This window comes from Ornithodoros turicata, chromosome 2 (genome assembly GCF_037126465.1).
Source record: "Ornithodoros turicata isolate Travis chromosome 2, ASM3712646v1, whole genome shotgun sequence".
Classification (NCBI taxonomy): Eukaryota; Metazoa; Arthropoda; class Arachnida; order Ixodida; family Argasidae; genus Ornithodoros; species Ornithodoros turicata.
This window is the reverse complement of record NC_088202.1, coordinates 74,471,669-74,491,578: the sequence shown is the minus strand read 5'-3', so window position 1 is coordinate 74,491,578 and position 19,910 is coordinate 74,471,669. Positions and strand designations below refer to the sequence as shown.

The 19,910-nt window shown below is 45.9% G+C and overlaps 1 protein-coding gene across 4 annotated transcripts in view; it reads right to left on the bottom strand.

Moving 5' to 3' along the window:
* The window catches only part of LOC135383720 (gamma-aminobutyric acid receptor subunit pi-like), a 110,681-nt gene that overhangs the window by 5,471 nt on the left and 85,300 nt on the right, over positions 1-19,910 (bottom strand). For 3 of the 4 annotated variants that reach the window (XM_064613069.1, XM_064613071.1, XM_064613070.1), the window contains exons 3-7: positions 19,465-19,562; positions 13,397-13,464; positions 10,965-11,191; positions 5,342-5,424; positions 4,758-4,898 (exon numbers count right to left, since the gene is read on the bottom strand). In XM_064613069.1, coding sequence (XP_064469139.1) covers positions 4,758-4,898; positions 5,342-5,424; positions 10,965-11,191; positions 13,397-13,464; positions 19,465-19,562 — 617 coding nt within the window. The remainder of the gene's footprint in view (positions 1-4,757; positions 4,899-5,341; positions 5,425-10,964; positions 11,192-13,396; positions 13,465-19,464; positions 19,563-19,910) is intronic. The other variant, XM_064613072.1, reaches the window with a different exon arrangement.

The following is a 19,910-nucleotide window of genomic DNA, read 5'->3' as shown; positions in this document are numbered from 1 at the left end:
AACAAAACCCGATCCGCTTGATGGAAAGTCCTCCTGCCCGATTGCTTGGATTGAATTCTACGAATATGCTTGTAGCAAGAATTTTTGGAGCCGATGAGGATCGGATTAAAAATCTCCGTCTGTTCTTAACCGGCATGGCTAGGAAATGGTATGAGCTTCGTGTACTAGCTGGAGCATGCGAACTCTCCCTGGACCGACTGCAAGAGAAGCTTCCTGGAGTCGTTGGGAGAAAATGCGGTAGACCGATGGGACAAGTTTCGCAGACAGTGCTGCAGCTCTGCAATGGACACTTTCGCGCCTTCATCAGGGATTTCGCAAAACGAGCCAAATGTCTAACGGTGTTAACTCAGAAGGACGTTCCCTTTGTTTGGACAAATGCATGCGAAGATGCTTATGTAGACCTCGGACAAGCTATTTCATCTGATCCGGTATCGGCTCTTCCGCATTTTGCCTTGCCCTTTGAGTTAAACACCGACGCCTCCCACTTTGGCACAGGAGCAGTGCTGTACCAACGCCAGGACTTGGAGCCGAAGGCAAGAAGACTGAGAGTAATTGGATATCACTCATACACTTTCAGCAAGAGTGGGATCAACTACTCCACAACCAAAAAGGAGTCCTTGGCGGTTCTGATGGCATTCAGGTATTTCATAACCTATCTGGAGGGCAGGCACTGACCATCAGGTGCTGACTCATATCCTCAACCAGTCTGAGCCGAAGGGGAGAATAGCGCGATGGATTGCAGAGTTGCCGCACTTTGATTGTGAGGTTGCACATCGACCAGGTCCATATCTGACGGACGCGGATGCGCTCTCAAGACTGCCCAATTTACACTCACCAGCGCTTCTGGAATCGAACTACCTAAAGTTATGGGAAGGTACCGAGGAGCTTCAACAACTGGGAGAAAGATTTCTGGTTCCCAAAACCCTTGTGCCCAAGGTATTGAATATTGGAGTCTGGAGGTCATGACGGTTTTTGGAAGACTTACCACAAACTGAGGCAGCGTTTCTCTTGGGATTGCATGAAGAGAGACCTCAGAGATTACGTCAGGTCGTGCGCTGAATGCCAATTAAACAAAGCCAAATATAGACCCACTGCGGACCGTATGATTCTCACAGAACATTCAGCGAACCCTTTCCAAACGCTTCACCTGGACTTCGCAGAGCTAAAGAAGAAGACGGAAGGTGTAGGAAGGACGCAGTCATTCCTGCTTGCCATTGATGAATGCACTAGGATAGTGGCTGCCAAGCCGGGTAAGGAGGATACAAATAATGTCATAGCCATGCTTGAACGAGACATGTTGCGCAATACAAAACGTGTTGTGTCAGACAACGGAGCGGCATTTGCAAGTCGGCGCTTCCGATCATGGGGATCACCTTGAAGACATTGTCGCCGTACCACCCTTCGGGCAGCGGGCTAGCCGAGAGGGTTATCCGAGATCTCAAACAGTACATATCTATGTATCCAAATTTTCCTGGTGGATGGAAGTGTTGTCTCGAAGCCGCAGTGAATCATCACAATAAGTCGTACACTGCAGGTTTGGGATGTAGTCCCTACTTCGCTGCACACGGAGTGACCTCTGTATTGCACGCTGACACAGAACTCTGCATAGCAGACAAGATCGTCCTGAAAGAGAGCCTAAAAACAGAGCCTGAACGACACACCTACAAAAAGGCGATGAAGAGAGGTTTCGACCAAAGACATCACCCTAGCATCCCAGACGTCGCTGTAGAAGACATGGTGCTAGTCAAAAAAAAATATTCCTGGGCAGCGATTACGGTGGTCTGGTTCATTTCGGGTCCCGCGAACTGCGTACATAGACGGTGTTCTTAAGAACGTTGTGTACATAAATCAGAATGGCAAAAAAGAAATTGCCGCCATAGGAAATATTTTAAAGTATTATCCCAGGAGGGGCGGTCTTCTTCGCACAGGAACTGTAAGCAGAGGAGGACGAGGAAGACGAGGAAGGGAAAAAGGAGGAAGGGACTGTGGAGGACCCACGTTGATGTGAGTGGCTATTAAACGAAAACGTTCTATTTTCTCCTTTGACTTTGGTTGATGTAACGGGAACGTTACAAATATCACCAATTTTGCAACTAAATCCAACAACTGTCTAAAAAAACGGTGTCCAGTAATGTACCGAAAGGCATATTCAGTACTGATAAAGGAAAACGTGTTTCTTCGCAGAGAATGCCTGGTGTTCTAGCGATGCAGTAAGAAGCAGCGAGCAGACGACAGCGCCCCACAGCAAGATGATGATTATGGTCGCGTTAAGTAGAGGTTTCAGAGCGCAGGGAGCGCGCTCCTTTTTACCAAACACTGTCACTCTTTTCCGGAGCGTGGCGCTCTCGACGAACTCTCACGCTCCAGCTTGAGGGTCGGAGTGCGTAAGTGGTGCTCTGGCTCCGTGACGTATCGAGGAATTGAAGGCCCGAAAACAAATGAGCTGGGTTGGAAACTTCGCCGCCGGGGCGCCTATAGCGCCCGTGCCTCTGAAAGACCGTTTACTAGAAGCACAGGAGTACGAGACACAGAGTACACCGACCGCGTTGGGTAGAGCCCCTATTTAACGCGCACAATGACTCAGGAGAGCAGACGACAAGGCAGCGCAGCTGGCGCGAATTCGTAGCGGAAGAGCGCTTTGATTGGTCGGCCTCGTGTTCATCCACAGTCGACGCTGGGCGAAAATATCTGGTATGGGCAGATCGCAGGCAGACGCTCACATTCTTGACGCCCTGCGCGGGGCGTCCGACGCCGAGCGAAGTTCGCAGCTTTTTCGCTGTACATTCGCTCCATGGAGGTTTGCCATCATGCGATTGGGCCTGAAACGCTCAGCGAGTAGCGTGCGGCAGCCTTCGTCGTTGCAAGCACTCGTCGGCTACGCGGCAGTATAAACAGGCGTTCGGGGTACCCAATAACTAGGACGTGCGGGTGACGCAAACGAAAGCAATCCGTGGCAGTTTTGCCACAGAGTTTTCACCGGAACCCAAACCCCAAGCATCTTGCGCTTGCAGCAGCATCAAGCTGTGTCAAGCTGTGTCCACAGTATATAGCTAACCTTTGAAATACGAGTAATGTGAAATATACGAGTTTTTGCCCCAAACTATTGTTGTTAAACCTATGTTACACTAAACGGTACGTACGTGATTGTTTTACTGCTTTTTCATGACTCTAGCTCTCTTACAACATCTCATGCCGCATGAGGGCGATGCCAGTTCCCTTTGGGACGAGATTGTGTACCCAAATAGCATGCGCACTCAAAACACAAAACACAAATTGGGTTCCGTGCATACGCAGTGACTTCCCCCAATTTCGCTTAGACCCCGAAACGCTTGGGCGCGCTTGTGTACAGTGTTCTAAGCCTCTCTTTTACCCCTTTTACAGGCCGACCACAGCGGCGTCGCTCATGATCCAAGTTGTCTCGCGACGTAAAGTCACGAATGATCCTTACCTCTCGCAGTAATGCACGGGCTGCTTGTTCCACATCATGCAGATAGGTACACTCACTCTTATATCTACTTAAAGGGACGGTCGCATTCGTTCCAGTCTATTTCAAAACTATAATGTCATTTTATCACGAAACAGTAGCGTAGGTGACTGTTATTCGACGGAATACATGACAAGAGCAGACGCTGGATGCTGAGAGTATGTGGGAAGCCCCTCTCCTGAAAAACGAGGAAACGTCACTCCCTAAGAACCAACGAGGGTGCGACCTTGAGAAAAAGAATGCCGCAGCAGTGTGGTGGTCTCATAGCGTTACGGGGGCGTCTGGACGGAGCCTCCTCTCTCATCCTCTGAGCGCCGCCCTCTCACTCCTCCGCTTAGGGAGTGACGTCACGACACCGGAGCATCTGCGGTCGCGGGAGCAGCACAGATCTCTGAAATTCAATCACAGTCACGTCTCGCTTGTCCGGAATGTGAACGTCGAGTGGCCAGGCCGTCCGAAAGCATATCCATTTCTTCGCGTGAGCCAAAGAGGCCCTAGGCAATAATTTGAGAAGCATTGTCTACGACATCCTCTGGGAAACAGAGAAGTGGCCTCCACCGAACCTACACCTTGCCAGGTGGAACGCGCAGGTATCCCCACGTTTGCAACGCTGGAAGAAGCACTTTTTTCCTGGTTTGGTGACATGACAAGTAGACATGCTGTCATCAGCGACGACATGTTCGCCAAGGTTTTCGGAACCGCCTTAGGTAAGCAGGATTGGCCTCTTAGCTTTCTTTAGACCTTGCGCTAACACTATGTATTCTGCAGATAGGTGTTAACTCTGACTTTCATTATGCCGCTAACAATGCTACTAATTTCGAGCAGCTCACTTTGCATGACTTTTTCAGGTATCGGATACCAGAGGCAATCCCTTGCATTGTTTTATTTCTTATTTATTAGACCAATAAAGAGGTCTCCTAAATTTTCGAGTTTCCCTGGTAGTTTGCTTGATTCCCTTATACGGAAATTCGTTATCTGGACGCAAAGCGACGTACGACTCCCGAGGTATCATGCGGATAAGCGAGACATGAGTGTCCAAACAATTTGACAGAAACACACAGATAGACATGACAAAACAGTTTACGACGTTCCGGACGAAAAAAAATAGCCAAGCAGATTGTCACCCGATGCTGAATATATGGGTGTCGGTTTCATAGATGGGTTTTCGTATGCGAGCGTCCCTCTAATGGAACTCGAGGGCGAACTGTCATTCCTAACTGCCACTCTGTCGTTAAAAGAACTCTATGCAAATTACAACCTAAAGCTGCAGTACCTGCTATACTCGTAACGACTTCTTCATGGTACAGGTAACGCGTTCCGATATCAATGGAGTGTTGATGCATGCGAATGCTAGACGTATTCCGCTGTAAGTCGCTGAGCCAACGAAGACGGACCTGGTTTGCTGTTTCGCGTTCTGCCAGTAGAACAAACGGTAAATCTCAATTTTCGGAGTTTCGTAAATGCAGAGATACAAGTTGATCAGACTTTAAAAATTTCAGCTCATTATCGAAACGTACGTAAAATTGAGAGGAACGAGGATACGATTCATAAAATTTTAACCCACTTGACATTTGAATTTTATTTGAATTAAGTAGTAACTTAGCTTTGCAGGGCAGACGTTGCGAAAAAATTTTTGTGCGTAGCTTTTTGAACGAACACCTCGTAGTTTTGTGTTTACTTTCACTAAACATTTACTTCGGGTGTTAGCAAAAACAGACGAAAAACTTTTCTCTCGTGTGCATGGCACGTGGATGATTTGTTCAAAGTTTGCGCACCGTGAATGTCCTTTTTCAATCTGTATCTCCGCCGGCATACAAAATCCTTCCGTCTACTATCAAACAGAAACATCACTCTCACGTGTGGTGATGCGAAAGGGACACAGCTGCGAGTCCAGGGGATATCGGTGCATATCAGCCACGCAATACACGGCGAATATGTACCTGCAACACAAAGAGAACCCCACGCACATGTATGTATCTCACGCTTCCACCGGCAGTGTCTAGAAAGTTGTAACTTATATGTACGTTCCGTGCGAATACAGATGCAACAGAGCGCGCAATATAACTGGGACTGGATGCCACGATGCATGATTGGTAAGAAATGCACATATGTATAAAGGCACCACGGTTTCCACGTGCAAACTGTCCATTCTTTGTGATGTATTCATTTCACAAAAATTACATATTATTGCAACAATCGTAGAAGAAAATATTACACACACCCAATCACACAAAAAAGAGACAATGTTCTCCTTCGTGAAGTGGAAGGACGGAGGTCGCCGACATTTTGAACAGAGTCTATTCTTCTACTGTCCTCCGCGATCTGCTAAAGTGACACTACACTGTGCAAAGTACACTGTGTGCAAAGTACACAGGTTGTCAGACTGTCTAAAAACTGCGTAGAGCTAAAGCAGGGGATTCATTGTATACCTAAATATGTGCAAGCCCCGAGTGTTTTCATTCTTGACAAAGCACATAGAAGAAGCGAAGTCAGCGCACCTCACTCTTTCCTATAGTGCGTCAGCATATGTCACTAAGCTATGTAAGAGGCGAAGTATTCAGAACCCTGTATATACCGGCCTGACCCCGAATGACGCTTTGTGTCGACAGCCAAGCTCAGCCTCGTTTTGCGGGGGAGATAGTATAGCAATGTAATGTCAGTACCACAAGGTGCGCAGCCTGTTTACCGACGCACTACTGCGGCTCCGCGGCTGCGGAGTGGTTTCGATTGCATCCGAAAAAGTGTGTCTGACACCGATGCGGTAATGATCGGCACCGCTTGACAGCCAATACTTGGCCAAGTTTCGCTTCCGAAAATAGCTTACATATTGAAGAAACGAGTTTTAAAGAATCTCACTTCCTCTGCAGCTAAGGAAGCCGTAGCGGTAGTAACATCATGATGACGTAACCCAGGCGCACGCATGGCAGACGGTCGTCTCCGAGCTCGTCTCCCTCGCGTTCGCACCACAGTCACGGAGTGAAAAGTCCTCGGAAAATACGCAGACTTTCGCTTACCAGTGTGAGTTCGAGTTCTGACGTGACCATAGCGCGTGGAACACGGTGTTATGCTCCTGACTGTACGAAGAGGTCCTACGCTAGCCCAGAAGTGACATTCTAGAAACCGATCACAGACTCTCCACGACCTGCAGACGCCTTCCCACCCACCCTCCGGCCGCTCCGTGATTGACCTTGTCCGAGTGACCTCCGATTTCCAGAGAGGGAATTCCGGAATACTCCCAACATCAAACTGCACAGAAACTGCTCCACTTTTTCGCGTGGAATTTTCGGCCTTACTGTCGGCTATGAACGAGGAGCAAAACGGCACTATAGTTTCGGAATCGACCTGGACGAATGTGCGAAGAAATAGCGCCGCTTATAAAGTCGTTTCATTTCTGTTACTGAAGTCTTCGGCAGGAGGTATGCAAATAGTACGTTGTGGTAGGAAATGGAATGTAATTGGTGGCCAGTGTGAAATGTGAGGGGGAAAAAAGACCGACCGGCGCTATTGTTGAGACAACCCGGATGATGGAGCACGTTTGAGAAATAGTGCACGACGCGTTCTGTAATTACTGTTTACTATACCGGGTGCCTCAGTTAAATCACCGGGCTAAATAATTCGCGAACGGGTGTACCAATCGACGAACTTTCTTTTTTTACAAGTATCTGTCCGATACCACCTACAAGCTGCGCACCGTGTGAATGAGTAGGAGGCGCTCATTATTTAAATAAAACTTCAAATGAGTTTCGTAAAAAAAACAACTTCTAAAGGAGGGTGCTGTCGGCATTAGAATGGGTACTACCCCTTTTGGGTCCTTCAGTGGACACCTTTTGGAGAAAAATCTGCCACCCAAGCGGGTCATTTGCTGCAGTAATTAATTGGTTTCGGTTTTCATATTTTCGTCGCGGCTGTTCGCGGTGAAGCGCAAAAGGACGCTCTTCCACTCCTCTATCCACCAATGAATTGTGTCCTTACACCTATGAATTACGTTTTGGGCTTCACCGCGACCAGTCGCGACAAAATATGTAAAACGAAACCAATTAATTACTGCAACAAATGACCTACTTCGGTGGCAGATCTTTCTCTGAAAGGTGTCCACTGAAGGTCCTAAAAGGGGTAGTACCAATTTTAATGCCGACAACGTCCTGCTTTAGAAGTTACGTTTTTTTTACGAAACTCATATGAATTTTTCTTTAAATAATGAGCGCCTCCCACTGATTCACACGGTGCGCAGCTTGTAGGTGGTATCGGACAGATACATGTGAAAGAAAGTGCATCGATTGGTGCAGCCGTTCGCGAATTATTTAGCCCGGGGATTTAACTGAGACACCCTGTATGCTGTTGTAGAGTTTGCGTTGGATATCCAGTGTATGAACCGCACGAGCGTTCACCCTGGAACACCAACCATAACAGTTGTAACTTGATTTTGTGCAATGTCCTGTGATTGTCTGCAGTGACTTGCTCATCGCGTTCTTCTCGGACCTACGACGACTTTCAGGTGTCGGCCGCAAGTCGCAATGCGATTGTCGGTCCGACTGCGGCGCTGCCGTTACCACACGCAGTCAGAGCCGTGTAAAAAGGGTAGTCCGGAATGGGACCTCCATATACCTGAAGCTCCACCCACTTTTGGAGGTGTCTGGCCAATGACCGGTCGAAATACAGCTCGGTATTATTACAGGTGATCCTTAGTTATACTTCACCATTATTTACTGGGTGCCGCCATGTTGGAGAAAGTGGATTGGTTTAGCTTGAGACTGATAACCCTAACGACGCACGTAAAACTATGGATCTTGCTACCACTTTTATCAACACCATGTGCATGGAGAGGGGCATGTCGGGAAGACGCAGAGCTGCAGAAATCACTTCTTCGTACACCGACGGCTGCCGGTAAGAACTTTTAAACAACGTTCCTTTCAAATCACGTAACTTAAGCAGACGGAATCAGAAATTAACCAAAATATATATATATAGATAAAATTCAACAAAAACATGCGAAATTTTACGCATTAGTGACGTCTTTCCTGCTATTTCCTTGGGATAGCGGTACTCACTAGGCCTAACGTCAGCGACGAAACATATCATTTTCGCGTAAATAATGGTAAATGGTGAATAAATACTCACAGGATGAATTTAAGGTAGTTTGTGAAATAAATTTGCCACGAAATCCCCGCTTCGCCGTTCCAAGCAACACCTCTATGTTGGGGAAATTTCGGTGTCATGGCGGCCCCCATAGAAAACCGCAACCAATGAAATGCGCTCAGGTTTGGTTGACAGGTCGAGATTCTATTTTAGGCTCCTCCTAATGACCAGGCTCCCTTTTAATACACGGCACTGACCTGCCTATAACTGGATCTCCACCCGCGTTTTGAGGCGTCTGGTCAATCACCGGTCAAAATACAGGTTGGTGTTATTCCACGCTGTCCAAAGCGATACTGATAGTGATATTTACTGGGCCCCACCGTGTTGGGGTAACTGGTTTGGTTCGGATTGAAACGGATATCCCTAGCGGCATGCTAAAACAATGAATTTTGCGGCCACTTTTATCAACGCCATCTCGATGGAGAGGGTCAACAGAAGGGGTAACAGAAATGGTTGCTGGCAGAACCGATTCTTCGTACACAGATGACTGCCGGCATGAACTTTTAATTCACGCAACATAACCAGATGAAGTCAAAAATAGGCAAATATGTATATACATGCATATATCTATAAAATTTTGAAAAATGCAAAGTTTTAGTCATCAGTGGCGTCTTTCCGGCTATTTCCTTGGGATCGCGATCTTCGTTATAGGTCTAACATTAGCGACGGAACGTATCGTTTCCGTGTAAATAATGATAGCGGAGCGAAACCTGAAGCTGATTTTACAGATAGTTACAGTAGGATAAATACTCAAGAATTAAATTGAAGTAGTTTAACGATTTCCTTTTTTCCTTCGCCGTTCCAGGCAACACCTCGATGATGAAGAAATTCTGGTGTCATGGCGGTTCCAATAAGAAACAGCAATCAATAAAATGCGCTCAGGTTTCACTCACAGGTCGAAGCTCCTTTTCAGGCTCCTCCTAATGGCCAGAATCCCTTTTTTATACAGGGCTCTGTACACAGTTAATGCATTCCATACATGCAACTCGATGTAATAAGAGGGCTGCTTTCAGAATACGCACAGCAAAGTACCGTAACGGATAAATAAAGGAAAGCAAATTTGCCTGGGGATGTTCCTTTTAGCAGAAGCCTAATTAACGAACGTTGCTTGCGCTGCTGCACACTATAGGAGAATAGGAGTTAACGAGCCTGTCGCTCTTCTTATTGACTGTGACCACGCGTACATGGCATATTGGACTTCTTGAAATAAACTTCTCTATGGCAGCCGAAACCGATGACGGGATAAGAAACTTCACACGTAGGCGTTACTGCAGCTTACTGATCAACTCCCCGTAGTATGTTTCATAACCAATGCAATGAAATGCAGGTCGATACAGTGTGTTTCCGCGAAGAATCAACATCGAAGCTGCAGTGTCGCAACTGCGCTGTCACCAGATTTCGAAACCCAAAACGCCGAATTATCACCACGAGTATACCTTAACAAAAAAAATAATAATAACAATAATGGCGCCGTGATGTTACACGTAACGTTTGTCTGCCTTGTATGGCGACGTATTGCACATGCCGCAGGGTAGGGCTGCGGATAATTTCAACTACCTGGGTTTCTTTTGACATGCGCCGGAAATCTCAGAAACACGGTGCTGGAAGCAACGTTTACCTCGCCCCACATTGATGCCGTCCTCGGCCGGGATTGAACCCTTGATCTTGAGCACAGCAAGCCAACACGTTACGACTGAGCTACCGAGAAGGGCAGAGTGTACCTCCCCCATATTTTTTCATCCAAATCAGATAAGGTCGAACACACGTGCTCCCTTGTCTACAACAAAACATCGTAATAGGCAGAGCATTATCTCAGAGCACGTCAGCGCATATAAAAACGTGAACTCCTACAATTACTTTCTCATTGAGCAGAGGAAATAAGATATCCATCGGAATGGCTGCAAGTATCTTATGTTGGCTTTGTATGTTGGTTCTCGAGAGGCTGTTAAAACTGCACAAAACTATGTGTGCAACGTTCAAATAATAGCGGCTGACTTCTAATATATCCCCTTGCACAAACGAATTCTGGTGCACAGACTGCGGAAGCAAAAGTCGACCTTCTGATCGCTCCGGGACTACGAATATAACCGCGCTTTACGTAATAGGAGTGTACCTTATGCTTTGTTGGCACTGCGTTCGAACTGTGATTCTCGAGATCACACCTATTTCGGCATTCCTCTCACGTGTGAGCTTACAACAAATCATGTGACTTTGCACGTCCAACCAGAACCGAACGACATGAAGGGACTGACACGTGAAAGAAGAAAGCAACACCTGCTGGCATTGTATGAAAGGCTAATATTGTGGCACCCTTACTACGAGTACTCTCAGGAGAGTGTCTTACCTTCGAAAATGTACAACATAACCATCAGATGTCACTTTCGTGAGCGTAGCAGGGGCAGGGGTGCTCACATAACCTATGGCCATCGTGTCAAGGAACGCCAACGAGGGTCTCCATATCGCGTCTTCCAAAAACTGTGGAAACGGAAGGTACGGGTGCTTCGCAAAATGCGTCAGGTTCAGTCGATGATCCTGCCACTGAAGCCGCACTACGGCCGTCAGACTGAACTCCTGCGCGGTTGAAAAGGGGAATGTTGAAAGTGGCGACATAGGCAGTCAAAGTCATTTCATTTATAGTCGACCCTATGTGTCTGACTGCTAGCGCAAGTGCGTATAGCTCGTTAAAGTTGTGAGGGGCCCGGATTTATTAGAAAACAACATCGAAAATCGGGTAGCACCCCGATTCGTCCATGAATACAGTCACCTGCCATTCACCCAGTGTCAAAATGGCCTGTGCTTTCATGAATGCAGCCAGGCAGTCGCCTGCCGAAAGGAGCAGAGCCTTTGGGAATTCCCCCATTTGGACGAAATGGGTTATTGGACGGTACGGGTATTGGACGCGCTGGGCAAGTTTCTCCTCGCCTGTTCATTTCGTCCAAGTGTTCAGTACGTCCGATTTTTTTCGGACGAATTAAATATTTGGACGTTGTGAGTACTTGGACGAAATAAACGTTTGGACGAAATGGGGCGTAACCAGGGTAACGGTAATGGTAACGGAAACGAAACTGAAAGTCTGGTATCAGAAACGGACAACGGAAACGAAAATACAGCAGTAACGAAAATGGAAACGGTAACGAAAATACGTCCGTTACCCTTCCCTGCTTAAAAGTCGCAGTCACGTTTTAGTAGCACTGCGCTGAAATTTGTGTACTTTTCTTACTGTGCTGTACTCCAGATCGTGCACAGAAGAACCGTCCATTGTCCACAAAGGGCTCAACGTTCCTGTCGACATTGGCTGTACCCGTCCCTGTGGCCTGGGTATTGCCTCACGATGTGGCCAACCGGCCAACCAGAAGCGAAAAACTTGAAAGCGACGACACGGTTTGTTGCTGTCGACACTGTATGACATCATTATCGCCGACATGGTCGTGCGAAAATTACGAGAATTACAGAAAATTACGTGAAAAAAAAACGTATTACGTGGAAAATTACGTGTGGGAAAATTGTGAAACCGCTCAAGCTTGAAGAACAGCTGGTGAATCCAAGAGTCAGCATTTGCATAGTAAGCCGTGCAGCCCAGACATCCCGGAATTCGGCGAGAATTCCGTTAGGAACAGCCCGTTTACTAGAATTGGTGTAGTTTGCAACAAGTGCGTGACAAGTCACGAGTCACAAAATAAATCTATGCTGACGCGACTTCTGTAACATGTGTAAGAGGCCTAACAAATTTTGCACACAACGCTGCCTCACAACGCCCAGGATGTAGCCGAGGATGTATAGCGTGGCTTGGTACGTTGAAGAGATGGTATAGCCAGCACGATGTAATCGGTAGCATCTCTGACCGGCAATCAGAGGGCGCGGGTTCGAATCCCATTGCTGGTGCCTTTTCTTCAACTTCCATCATTTAATATTTTGGGGCACGGTTTGTGTTAAAGCGCTTTAACACAAACTGTGCACAAACGATTGAATGATGACTTCTGAATGATGACCTGATTGGCTGCAATACGGGAGAAGATATCCAGGGAAGAAATCAAGATAACGAGGAAATGCGTGACGTTTCTGAGCCCACATGCTTTGAGAGGCGCAATTACTCTCCGTGCATTTCTCTATCTCTGAATGACAGCGGCAGTATATACGGCCACTACAGTCACCTCAGAGGAAGGAGCCGAACTCGCTCCGAAACGTCGAGTAACCACTTCCTGTACCTTGGTTGGAGACTTTGTTCACGATTGTTTTACCCAACCATAGACGTACTTGTGTCGGAGATGTTCACGTTCAAGAATTAGAAATACGTTATTCGAAATCTACAATAAAAAACAGAGACAGTGTTGAAAGTACGCAACAATCATACCATTGAATCCAACAAGTCCTGCACGATGCAACCGATGCACACTGAAGTAACATTTGCAGGGGCCGAATCCCGATTGCGCAGAAATACTTTCGGCCGCCCGATCACGTCACGGGTATGTTTTCTTTCCACACGGTGGGCGACGTCTGCTGCTGTGTCAGATTGATATTGTAAACGTATTTTTATTCGCGATGTATTAATTTTCGCGATTCCAGGGCTGTTTCCTTTTGCGGGATAAACGTCAAGCTGTGTTCGCGAGTACAATTTTTCGCGATTTTTTTAGAGGTCGCGAAATTCGCGAAAATTAATACATCGCCAATAAAAACACGTTTACAGTAGATACACGGGATAACTGCGCCTCTCAAAGCGGGCTATTGAGAAGCTGTGACACGTATACAGCCCCCTCCTTCCATTCATATGCTGCTTACCGTGTCTCCTCCAGCGGTGACGTCGAAATCCACAGAGCTCAAGTCCAAGTAAACATCCGTGGGGCTACCTATAATATCCAAGAATACGATTTATTGATCGCTCGCTGTTACCGTTCATTGTAATTTCATATTTGCTGTATTGTCGTACGTCTACGCAATCATAACTTGTACTTGCAGAGTGCTTGCTTAATACCTCTATATAGTTCAAGCACAATTCTGCCTTCTGATTGGACAATTGCCTTCGTTTCGAATTCGATCCCCTTGATACCAATTCGTTCTTCTCGGTCGTACCACACAGGGACCGTGGTACGATGGGACCGTGGTTTGGATGGTGGGGTTACATCGAACGAAATGCTCCCATCAGTAGTTTTGTAACGAATTCGCGATGGCTTCTAAAATTCATGCGGTAAAGTGACATCGACTTATACAAGTAAGTGATGACCATCGCAAAGAGTTTTGTGACCTCCTGTTAGTCTTCTTCCATATAAATTTTGAAGACGTGCGACGCATGAAACGCCGTGCGGACACTTTCAACTCAATAGCGGTAGGATATGGCAGGCGAAGACACTGTTTGTGTGCCTTCCCAAATTACCTGAAAGGGTATGTAGCTGCGTGTCAATATGGTCGTGTTGACGCGTGCAAATGAACATTGACAGATGCAACATAAATTTCCCTAATACGCGTTATTTATCAGATGTTTTCAAAATTTAGGGGGAGCGCAACTTTAGAGGGAGCGCATTACAAAACAGTCTCGCGCATTATACCGTGAAAACTAAAAATCGCACGGAAAACGTACGGAAACAGGAAACCCAGGCTTGTGATAAAGAAAGTATAACTCTCATACTGAGCAGAGGGGATTACTGTGTCAAATGAGGCATCTCTCTCTCTCTCGCTCTCTCTCTCCTTTTCTTTTTACGTTTTTATGGTACCAACTTGAACGACTGACATCCAGGCCCACAATAACATCCACATTTTCTTGCTCCATACCAAGCCGACCCGTCCATCTCCTGAATTGCACAGGGATCGCGCAACCCTTCGACAGGAAGGTTAGCGAACTTCTTCGGAAAGCCCCATTAGTAACGCATTACAATTTGTACAGGACATGTCAACGAGATAACAGTTCGTAGATTAAGCCTTGTTGAAGTAACGAGACTGCAGTATTTCCGTGCACCAACTAAGGTAATATCGTGGAATGCTTGGAATACTTCAGAATACTGTGCTACTGCAGCCAGTAAACCAAAATATTGTGCATTCCATTGTAGCAGCACTGATAGCAACACATATATGTTATGCAATGATATATGATGAATATGATGAATGAAATATGATAGCAACGAAATATGATAGCAACACATATATGCTCCGTTATGTAGTGCCCAATGGCCTTTAACGTACCACGAAATAAAATTAAAAAAAATATATCGCGTGTGTCATAAAGCTACATGTTCCCGGTCTTGTTGGTCCGTACTACCACGCCCACATGGTAAAAGCATCTATATTACACGAACAAAATAAGCTTGGTAATTTTAGTGAGTTTTATAACATCGTACGCTGTCGCCTTTGTGTACGTAAGGCATAGCGTGGTGGTTCTGCGCACTGCGCGAAGCTCTCTTTATGGTTCGCTCGTGCGCAGAACCACCAACGCTATCCCTTACGTACGCAAAGGCGATAGCGTACGGTGCACTAAAACTCTCAACTGTAACGTACGGTACGTACGTAACTGATAATACGGTAACTGTAACGTGGTTGGACCTGTGACCTTATTCGCGAGTGATTTTTTTCGTAGAAAGCGCGCAACTGCGCAATTCATGCAGCAACTTATATGGAACAGGAAGCAACGGGAAGGGAATAAGCGCAAGGCACCACCATGACATTTATACTCGCATAGGGAAGTAAAAAAAAAAATGACGGTAAATTCCGATAGCGAGTGTACACCTCTCACTTCGCAACTGTCGGCAAAACAGCACTCAAAAACCTCGGGGCGCGTCTGCGTCAACAAGATAAGACCCACGATAACGCGTATTTATCCTTACTGCAAATAATTTTTGTTCACCTCGTCCGACAAAAAGGTTCTGATGCAGCATTCGTTGTCTTTTCTTGTCATGTGGATGTCTTCGAAATAATGACAATGCTGCTCGTACGATAATGTAAGCATTGTGTAAGCAGACACGTCTCGCTTACACTAGCGTACGCGACTGGACAAGTGCGCTGACAAGTATTTCTTTCGAAGCACCAGTGGCGTAACTAGGATGGTGCAGGGGGTGCGGTCCGCGCCGGTTGACACGACGGAAGGGGGTGGTAGTGATGGGCGATACTATCGAAACATTCGAGACTATCGATAGTTTTTGACTATCGATTGCCCAACTATCGAGTGAACCGGAATTTCGATAGTATCACGATAGTTTTTCGGACTATCGGTAGTACCGTGACATACAGGGTGTCCCAGCTAAGTGTATACAGATTTTTTTTAAAATATATATAACACTTTTTCCAAGATGAAATCAATTGCAATATAGCCTATGCTGAAGGGCACTCCCTAGAAGGGCATTAGCAAAGTCCAAAGGCAATGTCTTAATTAACTTTTATTAATTAACTTGTTAATTGTAAAAGCTACAAAGTTGTTCCAATGAGAACATCTGTTCCTTTCGGTCACCTGATATCGTAGCCGTTTTCAGAACAAAAATCCGTTCCATAGATCGCCCGCAAAAAAATTAGTGAAGAAACGCCATTTTTTTCTTTATTTTGTTCATTGCGCTTCTTAGAAGACGCGTCTTTCTTTCACCCCTAATGTGAGAGGGAGGAAGAGCACACTATCGCCTCTCGCGTCCTGGAAAAAGATTAAAAGGAAACAGAAAATGCAACCCAAGATAAGTCCAGTTCCGATAGAGTCACCCGATACATTTGTTTTTGTTTTGTTTCCGCAAGTTAAAGCTCATCTTCGACGCATGAGGCGGCACTGTGCTCCTTCCCCCTCTCACGTTGGGAATGAAGGAAATGCGCGTCTGCGAAGATGCGCAATGAACAAAATAAAGGGAAAAAATGGCGTTCCTTCACTAATTTTTTGCGGGCGATCTATAGAACGGATTTTTGTTCTGAAAACGGCGACGATATCAGGTGACCGAAAGGAACAGATGTTCTCATTGGGACAACTTTGTAGCTTTTATAATTTAGAAGTTAATTAATGAAAGTTAATTAAGACATTGCCTTTGGACTTTGCTAATGCCCTCCTAGGGAGTGCCCTTCAGCATATGCTATATTGCAATTGATGTCATCTTGGAAAAAGTGTTATATATTTTTTAAAAATCTGTACACACTTAGCTGGGACACCCTGTATAGGCGGTGCACTTCGCCGAGCTTCACGTCACTTAAGCCAAGCCAATCCAATCCAGCATACCGAGCTTCGCGTCGCTTAAGCTAAGCCAATCCAGCACACCCTCTGAATTCGCGTTTCGCTCCTGTCCGTAAACTATCAATATTTTATTCGCTCCGAATTAAAAATTTTAGCATATTTCTTTTGAAAGCGAAACTTTCTGCGAAAATTGCGTTTCGCTCCTACAAACTACCAATAGTTTGTTCAGTCCGTATTTAAATTTTTAGCTTGTTTCTTTTGAAAACGAAACTTTTTGAATTCGTATTTTACTGTTGCAAACTCTCTAGTCTGTTGACCACGAATTAAAAAAAAATTACTCATGTTTCTTTTAAAAACGAAACCATCTGATTTCGCGTTTCGCTCATGCAGACTATCGTTTAGCCACTCGCAATTTAAAAGTTTCCGTCGGAAACAAAACGTTCTGAAGTTTTTCGCATGCCTTTCGACGATTGCACTTCGCTCGCGATTGAAAAGTAAAAGAAAGAAAAGAAAAAGAAGAAATATGGTCATGGTAAATAAAATATGAAGTTCATTAAGTATCGGAGTGCAATGCTATAAAGTTGGCATTTCTGATTATCACAAACCGTATTACTGTGGCAGTAACGTAAACTACAATGGTTTTGAAAAAATGGCTAGGAAGCAAGCGAGCTGGTGAAGATGATGCATAATGTAAAAACCCCGAGACTAGGGAACACGAAGGGACAGACACAACACGAAGTCTCAAGAAGCCTCGAAGACTTCGTGTTGTGTCTGTCCCTTCGTGTTCCCTAGTCTCGGGGTTTTTACATTATAGAATGGTTTGACAGTGTATAGGTTGCTCTGAATAACATTAACCACACGCATAGCGCACAACAATCCACGAAACCTCTGCTTTGTCGGAATTTAAGCAGAACAGAAGTTCCCATCCGTTTTTCGGAACAGCTCCTCTGTTTTATGTAATCGTTTCCTTTTTTTTTTCATGCTAAAAGGTGCGAAACTATTTCCAAAATATCTACTGTGCAACCGTAAAAGTATTTGATTAGACTGATAATAGAACTGGGAGAAGTGACTTCTACATTTTTTTTTAGATTTCGTGTTAGCGCCACGAAGCAACTGTGGCTATGAGCGGCGTACAGACGTGGACAGATGGAGAGAGGGCAGCAGGAAGGAGTGGGGGACAGGGGGGTTAGTATGCGTCCTGGCCAACCTCAGGGGGAACTGTGCCTACATTCGTTTGGAAAGTCCTCGGAAAACCCAGGGAAAACCTCGGACAACACAACCGATGCGGGGATTCGAAGCCGCGTCACCTCCCAGTCAAAGCGTGGAAAGCGGCCATCCTAACCTCTATGCCACGGGAGCTGGTCTCTACATTTTTTCAGGTTTGGATTGGGTCCAACTTACTATCGATAGTTTTGAACACTATCGATAGTCAAATGAGTAGTCATCTCAACCATCGCTAGTATTATCGATAGTGTTTGGATGACTATATCGCCCATCACTAGGGTGAAGTGCCGCACCAGTATCGACGCTTCCCCCATCTCTCGCTCTGCAGCGCAATGACGTGAAAGGAACATGAGAAGCCCTCTGCGAGCACGTGATTTTTTTTTTTTTTTTCTGAGGGTGGTGTGATATTATTATTTAACGTGTATCGTCTGGGTGGAAAACGATACACTATTGAGGGGGAGTTGACGCAAAGAGCTCCCGCTCCAGGTGACGCACTGCCAAGAAATATGCTGTCAACCATAGGCGCCAACTGGGCTTGGGGCCCTGAGCCCCCCCCCCCCCCAGGAACTTCTTTTTTTGTTGTTGTTGTTTTTTTTGTGTTAGCGCCGCGAAGCAACTGTGGCTATGAGCAGCATACAGATGTGGACAAGTGGAGAGAGGACAGCAGGAAGGAGTGGGGGACAGGGGGGTTGGTATGCGTCCTGGCCAACTTCAGGGGGAACTGTGCAGACATTCGTTTGGAAAGTCTTCGGAAAACCCAGGGAAAACCTCGGACAACACAGCCGGCGGTAGGATTGGAACCCACCACCTCCCAGTCTTAGGTACAACCTTGTCTGGTATTCTTCGTTTTTCATTCAACATATCCGACATTGTGAGGCAGTGGTTACGCTTACGCTGACAGTAGCGTCAAATTGAAAGCAAGAAAAGCAAATTGCAACTCATATTTAGGACTTTTGTTCATAGGACTTTATGTTGGGAGCGCCAAGCAAACTTATAAGCCGCGAACCATCAAGCAATAACCTCAATACAAAACAATATCGCTTAAAAGAAGAGAAGCGATTTATTTTTAGCTGCGAAGTTTAATATCGTATCAATATTTCCATTCCATATAAATTATCTGTAACTGTGAAAGAAATTGACATAGATTCGTTCAACTATTTTCACCCCTTCAGGACGGCCAGCGGGTCTCTGCGCCCTTTTCCTACAAATAACGGCGTCACCCTTTTTGGTAACTTCCGTGTCGCGAACGGGTCTTACAGTGACAGATCATGCCGGAACAATCTCTACTCAGTCGCAGTATTCGTATGCAGTCTACAGCATCCAATGCAGCGATGCGGCCTCTTGCGGCGACAACCCGTCTCACAGTCTGCAATCTGCTTCATCATCTTGTCCAATAGTACAATGCAAATCGCCGGTTCTATATTGGTCCCCTGTCACAGGACTCCAATGCATATTCCGGGTTAAGCATGATGGAAGGATGTCCTTCCTGGTCTACCTTTCGTGAACGGTGCCACGAATCTCTTGTAGTTGGCGGGGACGACGGCTTTTTTCACATCTTGTTCTTGACTGCTCAGATGACACGGGATTGGGAGCCTGCCAATGGAACGTAGAATGCATAGCAACTTGCACAAATCGTTTTCAAAGGGTAAAAGGTGGAAAGACATAATGGTACAGCATGCAAGTAGTGGTGCTTCCTGCGCACAAGGCAAGACTTGTACGTATCTTGGGTACGTACTCAAAACACAGTATTTTAAATACTTTTTCCGCTATTTTGTTACTCTACTCATTACTTCTTCCGACCAGTATTTTTAAAGTATGTAGAATACTTTTTGCAGTATTTGCTACTCAGTACTCAATATACTTTCCTTCCTCGTCAAGCCGTATCCAGCACACTTCCCCTCCCTATCCACAGCTCACTGAAACTTCCCCATTTCTTTTTCT